Raw genomic sequence first — 22896 nt, 5'->3', positions numbered from 1 at the left:
TCCCGAATGGTCTTCAGAATAATCTAATTACAGTTCTTTATCTACCCATTCTCTCTTCAGTACCCATTAAGCTGGAAGACTTGTCATTACCCTTTTTTGCTTCAGCCTTGGCTCCTTGAGGGGTGGTTTCTAACAATCCATGGTCTCCCCCACTACAGGGAAAAGATAGAAGCCTTAGTGAGAAATGCTAGTTACATGCTCATACAGTTGTCAAATAAGTATTTTAGCCCTCCAGGTAGAGTTGCAATAAGCTGATCAATTTGATTCACTTTATGAAATAAATCCATGCTATCCATTAGTAACCTCTAGTCAAAATGAAATGGTCAAAGACTGACAACATACAGTCACAAAAACCAGAGCAGTAGTAAAGAATACTGCTTTATAGACATACAAATGAGAACTAAAATTCAAATGACAGGAGTTCCCGTCGTGGCGCAGTGGTTAACGAATAGGACGAGGAACCATGAGGTTGCGGGTTCAGTCCCTGCCCTTGCTCAGTGGGTTAACAATCCGGCGTTGCTCAGTGGGTTAACGATCCGTGAGCTGTGGTGTAGGTTGCAGACACGGCTCGGATCCCGCGTTGCTGTGGCTCTGGTGTAGGCCGGTGGCTACAGCTCCGATTCAACCCCTAGCCTGGGAACCTCCATATGCTGCGGGAGCGGCCCAAGAAATAGCAACAACAATAACAACAAAAGACAAAAAAAAAAAAAAAAAAAATTCAAATGACAGTCAAGCAATAGCTAAGAGATAATAAAGAAAAAACCAACAAAACTTAAAGTATATCTTAATGAGAACACAAGAGCAAAAATATCTAAACAAAGGGAGCACTACGATGAAAAAAAAATCCCAATAAAATGCAAAGAATGTACCACTATGCAACACTGTCTTCTGTGCTTCTTTTTAGGCTAAAAATTGTTTTCTCTCAATTGAGAGATCAGGAAAAAGTCATTTGCAAAGAAATCTGATTGGCAATGACACTATTATAATTCAGACAAGCCATCACAGCCCTTAGGTCATACAGTAATTCCTAAGGAAGGCAACTTGGCAGGTAACCCAGTAGGGATCTACTTGTAGATTATGGTTTAATTTATGTAGACAAAGCTGGAAGAACAGACAGAATTAAGGAACAGAGGAAGGAATTGAAAACTGAGTGCTCTAATATTTTCAATAGCCATACTTTACTGCTGTGTCAATACAACCACACACAAGGATCTAAGCTAGAGCACAACCATCTGCTGGAATCAAGTCTGTTTAGAGTTCTACTGTGACTTTAAACTCTTTCAAACTCTTTGCTAAGTAACAAACTAAACAAAAAAGGGTATTTTCTCAGCTTATAAAATGAAAAGATTAGGAGTTCCCGTCGTGGCTCTGTGGTTAAGGAATCCGACTAGGAACCATGAGGCTGCGAGTTCGATCCCGGGCCTTACTCAGTGGGTTAAGAATCCAGTGTTGCCATGAGCTGTGATGCAGGTGGCAGATGTGGCTCAGATCCCGAGTTGCTGTGGCTCTGGTGTAGGCTGGCAACCACAGCTCCTACTGGACCCCTAGCCTGGGAACCTCCATATGCCGAGGAAATGACCCAAGAAATGGCAAGAAGACAAAAAAAAAAAAAGAAAAAGAAAGAAAGAAAAGAAAAAGAAAAAGAAAAGATTAAAGCAGATGATCTTTAAAGTTCATTCCAACACCACGATTCTAACCTAAAGAAATACCTGCTGTGGCTCAGTGGATTAAGAACCTGAAAGGTATTCATGAGGATGTGGGTTGGATCCCTAGCCTCGCTCGGTGCCTTAAAGGATCTGGTGTTGCTGTGGCTATGGCAAAGGCCAACAGCTATGGCTCCCATTCAACCCCTAGCCTGGGAACCTCCATATGCACAGGTGCAACCCTAAAAAAACAAACAAAACACACAAAAAATCCTAATATTAAATACAAAACTGCAAGCTTCATAGAAAAGACCCTCTTTGACTCACCTGCAATAATTTGCCTTATTAACTGTATCTTCAGAAGAATCAGATCCTAAAAAAAATTCCCCAAATACCCCCACATAACAAATCAATAGGATTTTTATTGAAGGGTTAAATTTTAAAAATATATTTGAAAAACAGATATTCATTCAAGAAATATTTACAGAGCATCTATTACATGGCAGGCAAAATGATGCATGTCAGGCAATATAGGGAAGTAGTTACAAGCAGAGGCTCTGAAGCTGGAATTCTCAGGTTTGAATCATGGCTCTGCCAGCTACGGCTTTAAAACCATGACAAAATTTCTTTTTCTTTCTTTCTTTCCAACAAGTCCTATTGATTATTCTTTTTATTATTTTTTTTAATTTTCAAAAACATTTATTATAGATGATGTTGACAAAATTTCTTAACCTCTCTGTGCCTTATTCTTTTATCTGTAAAAAAAATACAGTAATAGCAACCACCTCAGGTTTGTCATGCATTTTTTTTTTTTTCTTATTAAGGCTGCACCTGCAGCATATGGAAGTTCCTGGGCTAGGGGTCAAATAGAAGCTTGGGCTGATGGATACACCACAGCCACGGCAACAATGGATCCAAGCCACATCTGCAAGCTGTGCTACAGCTTGTAGAAATGCCGGATTCTTAATCCACTGAGCAAGGCCAGGGATCAAACTCACATCCTCACAGACACTATGTTGGGTTCTTAATCCACTGAGCCACAATGGGAACTCCCGGTTTGTCATGCATCTTAACTGAGTTACACAAGTAAAATACAATAAATAGTGCTCGGATCACAGTAAGCGCTCCTAAACATTCTCTATTACAATTATTTTGATTATTTTTATGAGGCAACAGCTGTTGTCTTGGAACTTAAAATCTTAAAGGGAGAAAAGACATACTAGTAATTTCAAAAAAATCTGGTAAGTGCTAAGGCAAACATAAGGTGGTGCTTGGGAGCCCAAAGGAGGGCTACTCTTTCTAATTATAAACATATTCTAAAGGCTAAGACAGAGAGAGAACTCTCTGAATTGAGCTCAGCTGTTCTTAAAAGTCTTTCTAGTCTAGCACAATTATCTTAGATCCCTCTAAATGCTGTAGCCCATCCACCACATTCGTTTCTTACACTCTTACATCCTTTCTACATTCCATCCTTCCAAAGTATATTTACACTTACTTATAACCAGTAAGGTTCTTCAAGGTGAGACCTGCATTTTTTACATTATTTATAACACTCCATAAGGCTGGTAGGATTATTTTATTTTCATTTCCCAGAGCTCCCTGTCATTGTATAAATTATGACCAAGGTTTTTGGTAAAACTCTTAGACAAGGAATCCAGGAACTATTACTCTAAACTTACAAAATCTGAGACTCTTACCCAATTCAATGTAGACAGACTTATTTTGAGGTTGTATTTGCTGCTGTGTCCTCAGAGGTTTCACAATGCCAAGGTTAGAGAGTTGAGCACTAAGACTGGTTTCCTGCTAAGCATTAAACAATGATCAATTAATTGTTGGCCAGTTCTGAGCTTTTTTTTTTTTTTCCTTAAGAGAAACTCAAGGCATGGACAAAATAGACCACACTCAATTAGCTAATATTTATGACACCTTGAAAAAACTCTTGGCAAACTACACACCAAAATTGATGAATTATATGTGGTTTGAATATTTTCCCCGCTCTATTCTGAATTTTTCTAAACTAACTATATATTATCTACATAATTTTAAGGATAAGGAAAGTATATTTTTTCTTTCTCTTTTCTTGCTTTTTCTTTTTTTGTTGTACAAGGAAAGCATATTTTGAAGCTAAATACCTTATTTATTTATTTATTTTTCTGGCCATGCTCACGGCATGTGGAAGTTCCTTGGCCGGGGACTGAACCTGCACCACAGCAGTGACAATGCCAGATCCTTAACCCGCTGCACCACAAGGTGCATACCTGAAGCTAATAACTTACATTACAGAATAGAAAGGGAATGAGATAGCTTTACTACACATTTCCAATCACATCTGGTATCAGGTATGGTAACTAGGATAAAGTAAATTTTAAAAAGGATAAATGAAAACAATAAAAACCCAGCAATCCTAAGAATATTCAGTACAGGAAAGAATATTTAAAACCCCAATATTAATAATGAAGCTTTTCTTCTTTTTGAGCCCTTCAACATTTACTGAAAAATGAATGCTGGTACTATGAGAACTATTATTTTTAAGATCTTAATTATTCATTCATATATGAATAAAAACAGCAATTTCCTGCACTTTCTTTGACAATTACACTTTTATTTATTTATTTATTTTTTTGTCTTTTTGTCTTTTCTGGGCCACACCTGCAGCATATGGACATTTCCAGGCTAGGAGTTGAAACAGAGATGTAGCCGCCAGCTAACACCACAGCCATAGCAACGCTAGATCCGAGCCGTGTCTGCGACCCACACCACAGCTCACAGCAACGCCGGATCCTTAACCCATTTAGCGAGGCCAGGGATCGAACCCGCAACCTCATAGTTCCTGGTCGGATTTGTTAACCATTGAGCCATGATGGGAACTCCAGACAATTACACTTTTAAGTTGAAGCAATTTTCAAATACTAAAAACTGATTTTTTTTCAGACAACTTTTCAAAGGAAATGAAATAGAAGATACTTTCTCATGCCTGGAGAATTGCCATAAAATGGTTATTTTAAAAACTAGCAGGGGTTCCTGCTGTGGCACAACAGGATCGGCAGCATCTCTGCTGCACTGGGATGCAGGTTTGATCCTGACCCAGCACAGTGGGTTAAAAAGATCCCGAGTTGCCGCAGTTGCAGTGTAGATAGCAACTGTGGCTTGGATCTGATCTCTGGCCTTGGAACTCCAAATGTTTCAGGGCTGCCAAAAAAACAAAAACGAAAACAACAACAAAACTAGCAAACTGTGAGTTCCCTGGTGGTATAGCAGTTAAGAATCCAGCATTGTCACTGCTATGATGCAGGTCAATCCCTAGCCCAGGAACTTCCATATGCTACAGACGCAGCCAAAAAAATACATACATACATACATACTAGCAAGCTGGAGTTTTCTGGTTGCCTAGCGGTTAAGGATTCAGCATTGTGGCATACGTTCAATCCCTGAACTTCTGCATGCAATGGGCAAAATAACACACCGAAACAAATACAAAAGCTAGCAAGCTGAAGTGTCCTTGCTGCTATCTTAGACAAGGATTGGAATGGATAAAGCATTAAAACTGGCACCTTCTCTCATCTCCTCTAACTCTTGATCAGCCACTTAATTTACCACCTTCCCTCCTTCACTGACTTTTTAATATAAATCCATAAGCATCTAGCACATATACTAATTCACAATGCTCAATAAAGAGATGTGAACCAGAACTCACAAAAAAAGTCTTACCAACGTAGGATCTTCAGGGTCACTCTGTCGAAGTCTTTTGGCCCGGTTTCGATACCCCATACTTTGGATGATAGAAACTTCTTCCTTTAGATGCTCAGGAGAGTTATTTTCCGTTTTTTTTGAAAAGTTATAATTGTTTGCAACTGCGAATTACAAGGGAAAACATTATTTTCGCAGTTAGGGAAAAAATGTATTAATTTTAATCAAAGAACCAAGAGAAATCCTGTGTATGTTCTTTGTTGTAATAAAACAATGTATTAGGCATTCCAGCTGTGGTGCAGCAGGTTTAGAATCTGGCATTGCTGCAGCTGTGATGTAAGCTGCAGCTGTGATGTAAGCTGCAGCTGCAGCTCAGATTCAGTCCCTGGCCCAGGAACGTCCATAAGCCATGGATGCAGCCAGGGAAAAAAACAAAAACAAAAAACCAAACGCATTAGGAGTTCTCTGGTGGCCTAGCAGTTAAGTTTCCAGTGCTATCACTGTGGTGGCATGGGTTCAATCTCTGGCCTGGGAACTTTCACATGCCACAGGTGTGGCCAAAAAAATAGGAATAAAATAAAATAAAACAATCTACTAAAGGTTGCCAATAATTTTTTTAAAAATCAACTTTGGAAGTTCTACTCCTAGGAAACAAACACACAGACTGTGAAAATTATTTCCACTCCTTTTTTCCCATCTCAATACTAAAAAATTTGCCTATTAATACCACATTTTGGTGAAACTAAGATACCAACAGTGTAAAATGCACCATTATTTTCTGTACCACTAAGAAAGAAACCACACTAAATTGATGTACCATTGACGGTACACTATCGATGTAGTGTACACACTATTGATGAAATTGTGTGATACACTATTGATGGTAAATTGCTCCCAATTTTTGAGAAGTGAAGCTGTGAAAAATGTACATCTTAGGATGAAGAAGGTGTGAGACCAGTGAGGATGATATAAAAAACAGATTACAGATAAAGAACTAAAGTTAACCTAGACCAAAATGTCTTATCACCTCTTCATAAAAAATAATTGCACACACTTCTGTTTTAATAGATGGCCACTTGAGCATTGGCCCCTGGGGTTACACAACACTTACACTGCAATCCTGTGTCAAGCTCAAAAGCATGAATGATCTTCAAGAGCTCTTCAACGAGCTGACTAAATCTTGTACTTTCTTGTAGGCTTCTGAAAGCAAATTGTTTGAAAGACACACTTAGCAAGTGATTATCAACTTTTTAAGGATACTAAAATAAGGAAAGATATGTAACCTAAAAAAAGATAGAGCAACAGTTAAGAAAAAAACTATATTAAAAGAACAGAGGGGCGTTCCCGTGGTGGCTCATCGGTTAATGAACCCAACTAGTATCAGTGAGGACGAGGTTTCAATCCCTGGCCTTGCTCAGTGGATTGAGGATCTGGCGATGCCGTGAGCTGTGGTGTAGGTTGCAAACACAGCTCGGATCCTGAATTGCTGTGGCTGTGGTGTAGGCCAGCAGCTGTAGCTCTGATTAGACCCCTAGCCTGGGAACCTCCATGTGCTGTGGGTGTGGCCTTAAACAAGCAAAAAAATAAATTAAAAAACTTGAAAGAGAGCAGGGTCCCCAGTTTAAAAAAAAAAAAATCATTGACAGTAGAATAAAATATGTATAGATCGTTTCCATACTTTTTGTCATTAAGCCTACCAAAATCTATAACTAACATAATAGCACTTTGAATCCATAGTACATACAAATCCACTGCATAGAGAACTTACGATTCTTAACATCTAAACCCCATCCACCCAACCTCCTACTTCTAGCTCTGAGATTTCTGCCAAATGATAATTAAATGATAATTATTATTTATTTCAAAATCGCAGAGAGATAACAGTGTCCAAAGAGAGATTTTGGTTTAGGAAAGTTGTAGGGCAATATAACTTATTTATTCCTTCAAATATCTGAGTGACTACCATGTGCCAAACATTGGAAAAACAGTGTTGACTGAGACCAAGTCAGTGCCCTAACAGAACTTACATCCTGGCCAGAGGGACACACAATTGTAAATATGTTGTGTGTGCTTGTGTGTATATAAATAATTAAGTAGAAATAAGTGCAAGGAAGAAAAAAGCAGGATTTGGACAGTGGGGCAGGGTGTGCAGTCCTATGTTAGGTAAGATTGCAAGTTCTTGCACCGTTCAGAAGGTTTAGAAAAAGACAATGAATTGTTAATACTTGGATGAGGCAAACGTACTATAAAACTTTCGGGAAAATTACTTTAGAAATAATTTACTCTGTCAGTTAAACACACTTTTATATACTTTTCTACTAATGAGTGGTTTGATAGGAACACCAGCTATGTTATTAAGGAATGTCTACTTTTCCTGCTGTTGTCACTTCCAACCTCCCATCAACTACCCAAATTGTATACCTTTTGGTTATATCATTCTTACACAAAGGACACTGTGAAGGCCCTTTCTTCTGGTTGAGAAGTTTCAGCATACAAAATCTATGAATTATAAAGAATGAAAAGAACAATTCAAGTTACTTTCTTTCTTTTGCAGAGAGAATGTTCAACAGGCAAATAGCCATGAAAAGATAATCTCACAACTGCCCTTAAGAGCCATTTTAAAGGTAATGGCAGGTAAATTACAACCAGTGGCTTTCTTTAATTGTTCTTAGATGCTGCATAAGCAGAAAACCAAACTACACAAGCAATGACCTGTGGCAACTGAACTTACATGCATATGGCTTACTGTTATGATCAAATAAAACGTATTAAAAGTTAATATGGCATATTTAATGATATACTCGTAATTATTTCATGCTGTATAACTAGACATAAATGGTAAGTAGTTCAAGTAAAATGATTATAATTAGTTTAAAAACTTAGCACTTCAACACAAAAGCTACAGTAATCAAGACAGTGTGATACTAGCAGAAGGACAGACATATACATAGATGGAATATAATGAGAGTACAGACACAAACTCATACATCTAAGATCAGTTGATTTTCAACAATAGCACCAAGACAACTAAATGGAAAAAGAATAATCTTATCAACAAATAGTGCTGGGCCAGCTAGACATCCACATGCAAAAAAAAAAAGGAGGAATTCCCCTGTGCTATAGCAAGTTAGGGATCCAGCCTTGTCAATGCAATGGTTTGGGTTGCTGCGGTGGCACGGGTTTGATCCCTGACCTGGGGATTTCCATATGCCAAGGCGCAGCCAAAAAAAAAAAAGAAGATAGAATCCTACCTCACACAATACAGAAAAGTGAACTGAAAATGGATCGCAGAACTAAATGTAAGAAATAAAACTACACATCTTTGTGCCCATGGGTTAAACAATGATTTCTTAAATAAATAAACAGCAAAAGCAAAGCAACTAGGAGTTCCCTTCGTGGTTTAGTGGTTAATAAATCCAACTAGGAACCATGAGGTTGCGGTTTCGATCCCTGGCCTTGCTCAGTGGGTTGAGGAACCGGCGTTGCCGTGAGCTGTGGTGTAGGTTGCAGACTCGGCTCGGATCCCGCGTTGCTGTGGCTCTGGCGTAGGCCGGCGGCTACAGCTCTGATTCGACCCCTAGCCTGGGAACCTCCATATGCCGTGGGAAGCGGCCCTAGAAAAGGAAAAAGACAAAAGAAGAAAGTGAAAGGACAATTCACAGAATGAGAGAAAATATTTGCAAATCATTTATCTTAGGGACTTGCATCCAGAATACATGAAAAACATTTAAACTTCAATAAAAAACAGAAATAACCCAATTAAAAAATGGGCAAAAGATTTGAATAGCCATTTTCTCCAATAGAGTTATACAAATGGTCAATAAACACAGGAAAAATGTCATTAGAAAAATGGAAATCAAAGCCACAACGAGATGCTCCTCTATGCCCACTATAATGGCTTTAATCAAAACAACATTGCCAGGCATTCCCATCATGGCGCAGTGGTTAATGAGTCCGACTAGGAACCATGAGGTTGCGGGTTTGACCCCTGGCCTCGCTCAGTGGGTTAAGGATCTGGCATTGCCGTGAGCTGTGGTGTAGGTCACATACGTGGCTCAGATCTGATGTGGCTGTGGCCTAGGCCGGCAGCCACAGCTCCAGTTAGACCCCTAGCCTGGGAACCTCCATATGCTGCAGATGCTGCCCTAAGAAGACAAAAAAACAAAACAAAACAAAACAAAACAAAAAAAACAAAAAAAGACGACATTGGCATTCTCTTGTGGCACAGAGGGTTAAGGATCCAGCATTGTCATTGCAGCAGAGTGGGTTGCTGCTGTGGTGTGGGTTCAATCCCTAGTAAAGGAACTTTGATGTGCCACAGGCAAGGCTAAATAAATAAATAAGACATAATAATAAGTATTGGAGAAGATGTAGAAAAACTGAAATCCTCATTCATTGCTGGTGGAAATACAAAACAAATGCAGTCTCTTTGGAAAAGTGGTAGTTTCTCAAAATGTTAAACCAAAAGTTACCACATACGTCTGTAATTCTACTTCATAGGATTCTTTTCAGGAGAAATGAAAACATAAGTCCACATAAAACCTGTACACAAATGTTCATAGCAGATTATTCATAATAGCCAAAAGGCAGAAGTAATCCAAATGTCTATCAGCTGATGACTGAAGAGACAAAATGTGGTATATTCACACAACAGAATATTATTCAGCCATAATGAAATATTGAAATAAGCTACAACACGGAAAAAGCTTGAACACATTATGCTAAGTGAAAGAAGCCAGATATAAAAGGCCACATTCCCTACGACTCCATTTATATGAAAAGTCCAGAATAGAAAAGTCCATAGAGACAGAAAGCAGATCTGTGATTGCCTAAGAGGAAGTGAGAATGGGGAGTAATGGGAAGAGGGTTTCTTTTTGGGTTGATGAAAATGTTCTAAACTTAGATTGCAATGATGATTATACAGCTCTAAATATAATTTTTTTCTTTTTTTTCCTTACTTTTTTGGCTGCACCCAAGGCATATGGAAGTTCCCAGGCCAGGGATCAAAACAGAGCTGCAGCTGCAACTTGTACCATAGCTGCAGTAGTGCCAGGTCCTTAACCCACTGTGCCACAGCAGGAACTCCTAAATATATTAAAAAACAAAAACAAAAACAAAAAACAAACCCTGGAGTTCCCGTTGTGGCTCAGTGGTAATGAACCCAACTAGCATCCGTGAGGACATAGGTTCAATTCCTGGCTTCGATCAGTGGGTTAAGGATTTGGCGTTGCTGTGAGCTGTGGTGTAGGTCACAGACTCAGCTCAGATCTGGTGTTGCTGTGGCCTTTTCTTACTTTCCTCCAGTTGCCAACTTTAACCCTTTCAATGTCAATAAATGTCTTCACCCCCAGTGTCACAGAGCTCAGGCTACCTCAACTATCCCCTCCCTGCCTAAAAATCTGTCTGTAAAACCACTCTCCTTTTCCTTCGCTACTGTTTAATTTTTTTATTTTTTATTTTATTTTTATTTTTGGCTTTTTGGCTTTTCCAGGGCCGCTCCCGAGGCATATGGAGGTTCCCAGGCTAGGGGTCAAATCGGAGCTGTAGCCGCCAACCTACACCACAGCCACAGCAACTCGGGATCTGAGCCGCCTCTGCAACCTATACCACAGCTCATGGCAACGCCAGATCCTTAACCCACTGAGTGAGGCCAGGGATCAAACCCGAAACCTTATGGTTCCTAGTCGGATTCATCAGCCACTGCACCACGACGGGAACTCCAAAAAAAATTTTTTTTTTTTTTGGCCTTGTCTGTAGCATGTGTAAGTTCCTAGGCCAGGGGTTAAAACAGCACCACATCAGCAACCCAAGCGGCTGCCATGACAATACCCCAACCTTAACCCACTACACCACAAGAGAACTCCCCTTCACTAATGCTTATAAATAACTCTTTCTCTTTCTTGCATCCATTTTCTATCTCCAATCTCTTTTACCTCTTCCTGGATATTCTCTCTCTTGCAAATATCATCTCCCCGCTGAGGACTCCTTCCTCTTCTAATACAACTCCTCCACAAATATGAAAAGTTAGTTTCCTTTTCCTAAACATATGCTTTCTCCTTGTCTTACTTTTGCTCATATTATTTCCACTGCCTGTAATTGTCTTCTTCCACAGCTCTCAAAGTATTGAATGTTCGCAATTTAATCTCCTCTTTACTCACTGCAACACTGTACATTCATTATTCAAGGTGACAGGAAAGCATACAGTACATTTCAGTAAGATTCTATTTGGCCATCTGTAACTTTTTTAATACTAGGACTTAAAATTTTTGTTTTACAAAAGTACTGATTTATGAAGAAACTGGTCCTATATCACAGAGCGTTTGAGAAGCTTTCCTTGAGAGGCCACAAAACTAAAACTTCTCGAAGCAGACATAAAGCTGTGCTGCTTGTGCACCTGACCAGGGAGAAGGCCTGAGGAATGAGAAGGAAATTTCTGGGAATAGATCTAGGCCAGTGTGGTGATGGACAGTGAAAATGGGTCCTGGATCCTTGTTGGGACAGATGAAAGGCAAGAAGGGAAAGTTCAGAAGAGGGAAGGGTCTGGCCGGCTGGCAGATTTGTGCCCTGAGGCTATCCCTCCCAAGGGAACAGGTTCCCTCCAGCTTCAGCCAGTCTTCATTATCCTTAATGCAGAGGCTCTTTACATTTTTTAGGTTATAAAAACACCCTAAGCTGATGAAAATTATGAACTGAGACTTCCCAGAAAAGTGCACAGACCCACAGCTTCTAATACATTTGAACTTAAAATTCAATATAATTCTAGGAAATCCATGAAAACCATTTCCAAAACCCAAGTTACAAACTCATTAAGTTTAAAAATTCCTTACAGAATACGTAAGAAATTGATAATTGTGGTTGTTTCTGAGAGGGAAGGGGGAGGCAGGGGTTTTGAGGTAGGAGGGAGAAATAATTTGCATCGTGTAACATTTTGAGCTAGTAAACTCATTGCCATGGATGTGGCTTGCCTTTTAGAAAATTAGAAAAGACATTTAAAAACAATTTAGTTGGCATTCAAAGCAAGTCTCAGTCATAGCTTAACATCAGGAAAAGGAGAAAAGCCCCTGTTGAGGATGCGGGTTTGATGCCTGGCCTCACTCAGTGGGTTGGGGATCTGGCGTTGCCATGAGCTATGGTGTAGGTTGCAGATGCAGCTCGGATCCCAAGTTGCTACAGCTGTGGGATAGGCTGGCAGCTGTAGCTCCTATTCAACCCCTAACCTGGAAACCTCCATATGCCACAGGTATGCCCCTAAAAAGCAAAAAAGAAGGAAACATATCCACTTCAAAGGTCAAGATCCTTAAAATAACTTGAATCATTGTACGAATGAATTTCAGGCTAAATATAAATGGACATTCTTGCCTATATTCACTAGGATTATGATGCAGGCCAACAATGAACCTTAGAGGAGGGAAAGCAGAAGGAACAGAAAGGACAAACTGGGGATGACAGAAACACAATTTGCTTATTTCACAACTGCCTGCAATCTGCTTTCACTCATGGACACAAAAAACAAACAGTTGTTCGAAGTAATTTCATATCCCACTAAATAAATATGCCAATATTTTACCAGGAACTACGGCTACAAGCACCTTATGATTCTTCACATAAGTGAAGAAGCTAAAGCTTCAATCAAGCTAGGTGTTTCCTGTGTCATGAAGGATAAGCACAAAAGCCACATAAAACATTCAAACTTACTTGCAAAATATGTGGTCACACTTTGTGGAAACAGGCTCTTTGATCAACTCCAGACTAGACAGGGAGGGGGAAAAAAATAAACGAGGTTTAACAATTCATTTAAAAATAAATTTATTCTTAGTAAAGAACTGTAACTTTAAGCTGCTATAACTGAAAGTGAAGTTTTAAGTTCATTTAATAAATATTTATTAAAAACAAAACAAAACAAAAAAAAACAAAGGAGTTTCCGTCATGGCGTAGTAGAAAAGAATCCGACTAGGAACCATGAGTTTGTGGGTTCCATCCCTGGCCTTGCTCAGTGAGTTAAGGATCCGGTGTTGCCATTAGCTGTGGTATAGGTCACAGAATTGGCTGGGATCTGGCATTGCTGTGACTGTGGCGTAGGCTGGCAGCTATGGCTCCAATTAGACCCCTAGCCTGGGAACCTCCGTATGCTGCAGGTGTGGCCCTACAAAGCAAAAAAAAAAACTTAAATGCCCGCTATACTAGGAGCCAAAAATACAGCAGAGAACATGATCCTTATACTTATTGAGCTTTCAGACATCAAAACAGAATATATCATTCTTTTCAATACTCTATATTATCTTCAGCATTTAAAAAGTGAGCTGGTATTATTTCATATTAGTTTTCACTGATACTTTCTTTGAGGTATCATTGTGGGTGCACATCCTATATACTAACTAAATTTTAAGTTCCACAAAGATAAAAACTTCTTGTATTTCTTTTGGATTCCCTTACAGTACATTCTAGCATGTGACTGCTATTTTACTTTTATTTTATTTTATTTATTTTATTTTTTTGTCTTTTGTCTTTTGTTATTGTTGCTATTTCTTGGGCCGCTCCCACAGCATATGGAGGTTCCCAGACTAGGGGTTGAATCGGAGCTGTAGCCACCGGCCTACGCCAGAGCCACAGCAACGCGGGATCCGAGCCACGTCTGCAACCTACACCACAGCTCACGGCAACGCCAGATCATTAACCCACTGAGCAAGGGCAGGGACTGAACCCGCAACCTCATGGTCCCTAGTCGGATTCGTTAACCACTGCTCCACGACGGGAACTCCCTATTTTACTTTTAATTTAATATGGAAGGCTTCAAGCATTTACACAAATAAAACAGTAAAAAGAACTCCACGTACCATCGCACAACTTCAACAATTATAAGTTCAGAGCCAATCTTATTTCATCCATACCAAAAGCCGCCCAAAGCCCAGATTATTTTAAAATAAATCCCAGCTGTCATATTTCATCTATAAACATTTCAGAACCTATCTTTAAAAGATAAAGATCTCTTTTAGTATAACCATGAAACCATTATTACTCCTAAAAAAGTCTCCTTAATAACACCTAATATACAACTAATGTTCCAATTTCCATCAGTGTCCTATAAAAACTTCATAATTAAATCCATTTAAATCAGGTTCCAAACAAGATCCACATATTGCATTTAGTTGATATGTCTCAAGTCTTTTCTTTTTTTGCGTTTTAGGGCTGCACCTGTGGCATATGGAAGTTCCCAGGCTAGGGGTCGAATTGGAGCTGCAGCTGCCAGACTACGACACAGCAACACAGGATCTGAGCTGTATCTGTGACTTACACCACAGCTCATGGCAACACTAGATCCTTAACCCACTGATCAAGGCCAGGGATTGAACCTGTATTCTCATGGATACTAGCTTGCTGAGCCACAGTGGGAACTCCCCATCAAGTCTCTTTTAACCCACACATTTCTCCTCTTCTTTCTCTCATTTTAAAAACTATGTCATTTGACCAGGAGAATTTCCCACATTCTGGATTTTGCTGATTATAACCCTATGATATGGTTTGATGGTCCCTCTAGTATCCATTCCCTGTAAACTAGACCTACAGCCCTCAATCAAAATCAGGTTCAATTTTTTTTTTTTTTTGCAAGAAAACTTTATAGGAGTTCCCATCATGGCTCAGTGGTTAAGGAATCTGACTAGGAACCATGAGGTTGAGGGCTCAATCCCTGGCCTTGCTCAGTGGGTTAGGGATCTGGCGTTGCCATGAGCTGTGGGGTAGGTCGCAGACGCAGCGTAGGCCAGTGGCTACAGCTCAATTAGACCCCTATCCTGGGAACCTCCATGTGCCTCAGAAGTGGCCCAAGAAATCGCAAAAAAAAAAAAAAAGAAAAAACTTCATAGATGGTAGGTATTGTGTATTTTTATTATATCACTTCAGGAGGTACATAATGTTTGGTTTGTGATTACTTTGTAAGAACAATGTAATAAATACAAACTGAAGAAAATCTGGACCAAAAAAAACCTTAGAAAATGTTAAAATTTTTAGAAAATACATCACCCCAAATCCCATCCCTACGTCTAACCACAAAACCTCAAGGCCCTCCCAAGATTAATTCATGTACTAAGATAATAAGTATTTATTGGAATTTCCCATTGCGGCTCAGCAGTAACAAGCCCGACTAGTATCCACAAGGATGCGGGTTCAATCCTTGACCTCACTCAGTGAGTTAAGAATTCAGCATTGCCATGAACTGTGGTGTAGATCGCAAATAAGGCTCGGATCTGGTGTTGCCATGGCTTATGTAGTAGGTCGGCAGCTGTTGCTGATTCCACCCCTAGCCTGGGAATTTCCATGTGCCGCAAATGTGGCCCTAAAAAGCAAAAAAAAAAAAAAAAAAAAAAAAAAGAAAGAAAGAAAGAAAAAGAAAAAAACCGCAGGTATTTACTGTGCTCTACTATGCGCTAGCACTGTTCTTGGAGATGGAAATACAGTAGTGAACAAAACAAAACCTGACCTCACAGAACTTACATTCTAGCTGCGGCAGACAGTTGATTGAGGAACAAAGATATATGGGAATAAGCGCTAAAACAAAGAAGTAAAGCAGGGTAAGTGGATAGGGAGTGGAGGGTGTTGGGAGAGGGGTGTATAAAGGGTGGTCAGGAAAGGCCTCACTGAGAAGGTGACACTGGCAAACAGATGAGCAATGTGAAGAAACAAGCTATGTAAGAGTTGGGGGGAAGAACATTCCAGCAGAGGGAGCAGAGAACAGACTCTGAGCAGGACCATGCCCGGGGTTTTTGAAGGATAGAGAATGGGCCAGGGTCCAGGATGGAACGATCAGGGTGGGGGTACGAGTTGAAGAGGTCAAAGAGGTAGCTGGGAGCCTAAGCAGGGAGGAACCTACAAGCTAGTTAAGTCTTCCATGTTTATTCTGAATGAGAGCTTCAGAAACTGAATTTTGTAAAGTTCAGGCAGGACATCGAAAGACAGGTAACCTGTGTGGCAGGAATGTGATTCATTAAATGTTTAACTTTTTGGAAAAGGATCACAAGAAAAGCTGGGGGACAATAGTCTCCTTGTGAAGTTTGGTAACACAACTCTTGCAACCATGGGGCTTCTGACGCAGCACAGGGCAATGAAAAGAAAAGTACCAAAGTAAGTCAGAAGGCTGGGTTTCTGCTACAGTTCTCTTTGTTAGCAGAGTGATCTCAGGCCAATTGCTCTACTTGAACCTCAGTTTCCTTCTCTTAACAATCACTCCACCAGTCTTTTGAGGCTATTGTGAGGATAAAATTAAATGCTACTTGGGAAAATGTTTGCAACCTGAGATGACCTGTACCAATATTAGTATTACTATTGGGACTGAATGTGATTTTTTTCCCCCCACTGTACAGCAAGGGGGTCAGGTTATCCTTACATGTATATGAATGTGATTTTAAAACAAAAAGCAACTGGACAAAGAGAACTCTGATTTGTTACTAAATCCACATATTCCTCAGACAGGCTAGATATCAAAAGAAATTCTCAGTAAGAGAAACTGGATTTCACTCTTATACCAGATGGCTTTCATTCTCACCACTGACTCAATTCTGAAATAATTATATTTCAGTATGGCAATTAAAAACAAAGCTATACAAACATACTGCAAACAAACTTTGAACAGATGAAAACTCTAATATGTAAAAAGGTAATGACTGTTGAAGGAAAAGCTTGAAGAGAGAATGGGAACGAAAAGAAAAAAATTAAAATGTTCTTCTTTTAGGTCCTGATGAGAGTAAATGTTTACCATAAAAAGTGACTCAAATTTTTTTAAACACTTTTCAAACCAGGGAATATTTTAGGCCTACTACGTATTTTCATTTTGAGCTTCCAACATGGATAACTGATTGGAGAAAGAAGCTAGGTTAGGTTTGAAAAACCACCACCACCCACTGGGACACACATTTTAGCACACTCTTCTGAAAGTCAAAGAATTTATGTATTCATGTGTAAAAAGTTAGAACTACCAATTATCAAAAATAAATGCCAATAGTGACTTAAGGACCAGCAGAAGGGATTTGAGCTTGAGAAACATTAAAGAAGCTGGAAGAAGCTGGAAACCTACTCTTAAGTATAAGCAACATGGGAGTTCTTGTTGTGGCTCAGTGGTAACAAAACTGAGTAGTATCCATAAGGATGCGGATTCGATCTGGCATTGCTGTGTGCTGTGGTGTAGGTCGCAGATGCCAGTCGGATCCAGCATTGCTGTGGCTGTGGCGTAGTCTGGCAGCACCCTAGCCTGGGAATTTCTATACGCCACAAGTATGTCTCTTAAAAAAATAAAGAAAGAAAGAAGCACAAGCAACACTGTTTCCCGTCACAATTGGGAATCATGTATAAAGACAACTGCAAATTGTGCGGTTCTAGGCAAAATTCTTTTTTAAAGGGAACCAGGTATGATTTCCATCCCAGAACTTCCTACTTAAATGAGCTTAAGGTTTAACAATGACCAGGATGAACAGTTTTAGTTTAAAAACCTATGTCTAGGTGTTCCCGTCGTAGCTCAGTGCTAATGAGCCCGACTAGTATCCATGAGGACTCAGGTTCAATCCCTGGCCTTGCTCTGTGGGTTAAGGATCCAGCATTGCCCTGAGTTGAGGTATAAGCTGCAGACTTGGCTCGGATCTGGCATTGTGGTGTAGGCCAGCAGCTACAGCTCTGAGTCAATCCCTAGCCTGGGAACTTGCATATGCTGTGGGTACGGCCCTAAAAAGATTTAAAAAAAAAAAAAAAAAAAAAAAAAAGGCACTTATGTCTATTTCTAATAGAAAACAAATAAAAAAAAAAAAAGCAAATAAATAAGGAGCTGGAAAATACACAACAGTTAACCGAAAAGAAAAATTTAGCATTAACTTTCATTCTCACATCTTTAATTTTTATGTATCTGAGTTTTTTAATCGATGGTTTAATCTGCTAGAAAGAGAAAGAGCATTACATTATCATGACTGGTTCTCACAGAATGTAAAATAAATGGACCCAAATGGCATACTATTAAGGACTTTTTGATCACTCTTTGTAATTATCATGAGTAAGTTTTATGCTTTTTCAAAAACAATTTTTTTTTCCAGTTGTCACTTCCTGCTCCTGCTTCCCTGGCTCTGATGTTTCATAAATTAGGCTGTAAAGCTCATTTAGCTCTGGTTTTTATTTAGCTGAAATGTTGAGGGGCGGGAGAGAGGTAGGTAGGTTACTTACAAATCTTGTTTCTCTCTGAAAACACAACATGCATTTTCTTTAATCTTATTTACTTGAGTTCAAATATGAACAACTTTCATGAAGCACAAAGGAAAGATGAAACTTACCAATTTATTTTTTGAATAATACCACCAACTATCACCATATTAAAAACCACTAAATTATCAAAGAGCCAATTGAGTTTGTTAATACCTTCAACAAATGTTTTCTGCATGGCTACTATGTCCCATGTACTGTTCTAACTACTGGGAATATAAAGTAAACAAAACAAAAACCTCTGCCCTTGGGAGTTTATGTTCTGTGCAAGTTGAGAAAAAGGATAAGTAAATTACATAGACTGTCAGAGAGTAATAAGAGTTATGGGAAAAAATAAGAATTATAGAGAAAAGGGGGACAAGGGGAGTGGTGGGGGTGAAGTGCCATGATTTAAATTAGGATTGTCTGCCTCTTTGAAAGATGGTATTTCAATCAAGATTTGTGAGCCATGCAATTACCAGGGAAGAACATTCCAGGCAGAGGGAGCAGAAAACATAAAAGTTCAGCAAAAAGACAAAAAAAAAAAAAAAAAAGAAAACATAAAAGTTCAGAGGCAGGAGAATATGTCGAAAGTCTGAAGACCAGTTAAGACGCCAGAATGACCAGTGTAAAGAGAGTAAGAGGGGGAGTTCCCTTCGTGGCTCAGCAGTTAATGAACCGGACTAGGATCCATGAGGGTTCAGTTTCATCCCTGGCCTCACTCAGCGGGTTGGGGATTTGGCGTTGCCCTGAGCTGTGGTGTAGGTCACGGATGCGGCTTGGATCTGGCGTAGGCCAGTAGCTGCAGCTGATTTGACCCCTAGCCTGGGAACCTCTATATGCCATGGATGAAGCCCTAAAAAGCTGGCGGGGAGGCGGGGGGAGAAAGAGAATGAGAGGGGAGAGTGTAGGCAATAATCTCTCTAAATTTCCTTGCTGGATTTTCATAAAGAATTTCAGAGGTATGGTTTCTAATTTATTTTGTAGATTTAAGAGATACCATTGAGGAGTTATTGCAATAGCACAGCGACACAGATTACAGCTGTGGCTCAGATTCAGTCCCTGGCCTGGGAACTTCCACATGCCATGGGCGCAACCAAAAAAAATGTTTAAAAATAAATAATTAATTAATTAAAATAAAAATTTTAAAACTTTGGTCTAGTCCCCTCCTTATTTGCAGATAAAGAAAAACAAAGCCTTACTCAAAAAGTCTAAGAGCAGGGAGGGGAAATATAGGGGTAGGGGGGTGGGAAATACAAACTATTAGGTGTAAGTTAGGCTACAAGGATGTATTATACAACATGGGAAATATAACCATTGTTTTGTAATAACTTAAAATGGAAATAACCTTTAAAAATTGTATAAAAAATTTTTTTAAAAATCATTTTTTGGCTGGGCTCATGGTATGTGTGAGATCCTGGGCCAGGGATCAAATTCCATGCCACAGCAGCAACCCAAGCCACTGCAGTGACAATGCTGGATCCTTAACACAAGTGAACTCCGAAAAAATAAAAAAACTTAAAATAAATAAATAGACAAACAGAGGAGGTCAGAGAAACCTGCTAAAGGCTTTACGGACTTGCAGTGTTCTTATTTAAATATACATGGAGTTCCTGTTATAGCTCAGCAGTGACAAACCCAACTGGTGTCCATAAGGATGGGGTTTAATCCCTGGTCTTGCTCAGTGGGTTAGGGATCTAGCATTGCCATGAGCTGTGGTGTAGGTCTTGGACGCAGTGTTGCTGTGGCTGTGGCATAGGCCAGCAGCTGCAGCTCCCATTCAACCCCTAGCCTGGGAACTTCTATATGCTGCACCTGCGGCCCTAAAAAGCAAAAATAAACAAACAAACAGGTCTAGGGAATTCCCTTGTGTCACAGCAGATTAAAGATCTGGCATTGTTCAATCCCTGGCCCAAGAACTAACTTCTACATGCTGTGGGCATGGCATATATATAGATATACGGTATATGTATATATACATATATATACACACATACATACTCAGTGCTAGTTTTAGCCAAAGGTTCTCTCAAAGACCTACCTGCTCACTGACACCAATTATTTGTGATTTTATTTTGCCATTATTAACTAGGTCCATTCTAGTTGATTAAGCTGGTTGTAGAGCTGGAAAAGCCCAAATGCCGCTTAAGGAAAACCCTGCCCCAATGTAGAACCAATTGAGACAGACTGTGAACATTCAAGACAGGGGACTGTGTGTATTGAGGCAACAGAGAGTGAAGAGGAGAGCCCTAGTGGAGAAAAAGGAGTAATTTCCCATATTCCTAAAGCTCTTCAATTAAGAAAAGCAGTAACTTTAATAGCTCAATCTTAAAAGACATTATAATTTTTTCTCCTTACTATCTTAGGTCAATTCTCATCATTTGCATAGGATATAACTATATAAGGAAGATCTCAAATTAAACTCTTTTTTTTTTGGTCTTTTTGTCTCTTCTAGGGCCACACCCGTGGCATATGGAGGTTCCCAGGCTAGGGGTCTAATTGGAGCTGCAGCCGCCAACCTACCCCAGAGCTACAGCTTCTGCGACCTACACCACAGCTCATGGCAACACCAGATCCTTAACCCACTGAGCAAGGCCAGGGATTGAACGCGTGTCCTCAGTGGATACTAGTCGGGTTCATTAACCACTGAGCCACGACGGGAACTCCTCAAATTAATAAACTCTTGACTGGAGTTCCCTTGTGGCACAGCAGGTTAAGGATATAGTGTTGTCACCACAGCAGCTCACTGCTGTGGTCCAGGTTCGATCCTTGGCCAAAAAACCTCCACATGCTGTGGGATTGGCCAAAAAAATATATGATAACAAAAAATAAAAAAAAACCTCTCAACTTACCAGATTGGACACTCTAAGATTTTCTGCATAGCATTAAGGACATTTTGTACTTCTTCAATGTGATCCACAGATAAATCCATTTCTTCCTGTTCCAATGAATTAAATAAATCATTTTAAAAGAATATCTTGCTGTTTAGCACTGGGAACTATATCTAGTCACTTATGATGGAGCATGATAATGTGAGAAAGAAGAATGTATATATGTATGTGTGACTGGATCACCTTGCTGTACAGTAGAAAATTGACAGAACACTGTAAAACAGCTATATACAATGGAAAAAAAATAAAAGTCATTTAAAAAATAATAAAAAAACAACATTCATATCTATGTTCATCAGTGATTAAAAAAATAAAGATTGGAATGCTTTAAAATCTGGCCAACCACTGAAATAATGACTAAAGCCTTACTTTAAAAAATTCTAAGTTGTCTTTTTTGTAAATAAGAGTATTTAAATTCACCATTTTTTCACATCTAGCCTCCAACCACTTAGTTTCGGTTTTTCCTTTCTCCAAGAAAAGGAAAGCCACGGGGGGTGGGGGGGGGCCGGGAGGTGAGTGGTGATAGCCTCCTACTTCTTCAATCATCCTGAATGTTTTCTTTTTTCTCTCTTAAAATCAAAATCAACGCTCCCCACCCCTTCCCTAGTGTTTCCCACTGGCCTGCACTCATCTCAAGATCGTCTTCAGGCACATCCATTCCAGCAGCGTCTGTGCCTAGGGAAGCTCGCCCCTCCACTTCCTTCTTGTTCCTCCTCAGAAACGCATATGAATCCAGTTCTTAAGGGCTCTCCTTCTCATAAAATCCTGTCTCCTCCTCTTCCCAAATTACTGCCCCCCTTTTTTTCCTTAGGATCCCCTTCTCCCACAGTCTACTTATACCATGGTGTCCCCATTAAGACCCATTCCAGTTCCTACCAAGATCCCCCCTCGAACACACCCTGCCCCTCCCTTATCCTCAGCGCACCCCCCCGATCCTGCGACCCACAAAGTTCCCCCCTCCTCTTCATTTCCCCAGACTCAACGTTTTAGGCTTCTCAGATTCCATCTTCCGCCTGCCCCTTGCCAGATAACACCCATCTTGCTCGGCAGCTCTCTCCATACCTGTTTATTCGCCTGTCCCCAGAAACTCCTCTCCCTTCCCCAGGGCTCTCTCACCTTTACTCAGGGCAAAGCGCCCGGGATTCCCGGGCCTAGAGGCCCAATTCTCTGAAAAGCCCCCCGACCGTCCTCGGTCTTGAAAACACAAGCCGCGCAGTCGCAGTTTCAATTAATCTGTAATTCCCGCGCTTTCCTGTTGCCACGGAAACGCCATCGCGGAGCGTGAGCCTTTCAGAATGCGAGAACTAAACAGGTTACGGAAGGGCGGAGCTGAAAGAGCCGAGTCCCTCGGGGCTCCCGATTGGTCATCCATTCTTTCCCCGCGTTGCGTAATTAGAAAGGGACGGAAGACAACGAATTCTCCCGGAGTTTTCCAGTAGGCGTCCACCCCCTCACCTCTAGGCTTG

The 22896-nt window shown here is 40.1% G+C and overlaps 1 protein-coding gene across 31 annotated transcripts in view; it reads right to left on the bottom strand.

The window, feature by feature from the left end:
* Positions 1–22896, bottom strand: part of BRCA1 (BRCA1 DNA repair associated) — a 65223-nt gene that overhangs the window by 41772 nt on the left and 555 nt on the right. For 10 of the 31 annotated variants that reach the window (XR_014821072.1, XM_013989935.3, XM_005656957.4 and 7 more), the window contains exons 1-9: positions 22547–22635; positions 21392–21477; positions 13026–13079; positions 7752–7829; positions 6442–6530; positions 5352–5494; positions 3341–3446; positions 1971–2016; positions 91–152 (exon numbers count right to left, since the gene is read on the bottom strand). Coding sequence is in view for 30 of the 31 variants with exons in the window: in XM_013989935.3 (XP_013845389.1) it covers positions 91–152; positions 1971–2016; positions 3341–3446; positions 5352–5494; positions 6442–6530; positions 7752–7829; positions 13026–13079; positions 21392–21471 (658 nt within the window). In the remaining variant the exon portion in view is untranslated. Of the gene's footprint in view, positions 1–90; positions 153–1970; positions 2017–3340; positions 3447–5351; positions 5495–6441; positions 6531–7751; positions 7830–13025; positions 13080–21391; positions 21478–22546; positions 22636–22896 lie in introns of those variants that run through there. The other 21 variants (XM_005656958.4, XM_021066926.2, XM_021066932.2 and 18 more) reach the window with 3 other exon arrangements.

This window comes from Sus scrofa, chromosome 12 (assembly GCF_054392235.1).
Source record: "Sus scrofa isolate SSC_HxYL_T2T_F1_AM1 chromosome 12, Sscrofa_HxYL_maternal_Yorkshire_Landrace_v2.0, whole genome shotgun sequence".
Classification (NCBI taxonomy): domain Eukaryota; kingdom Metazoa; phylum Chordata; class Mammalia; order Artiodactyla; family Suidae; genus Sus; species Sus scrofa.
The sequence above is the reverse complement of the archived record's forward strand: the minus strand, read 5'-3'. Positions and strand labels throughout refer to the sequence as shown.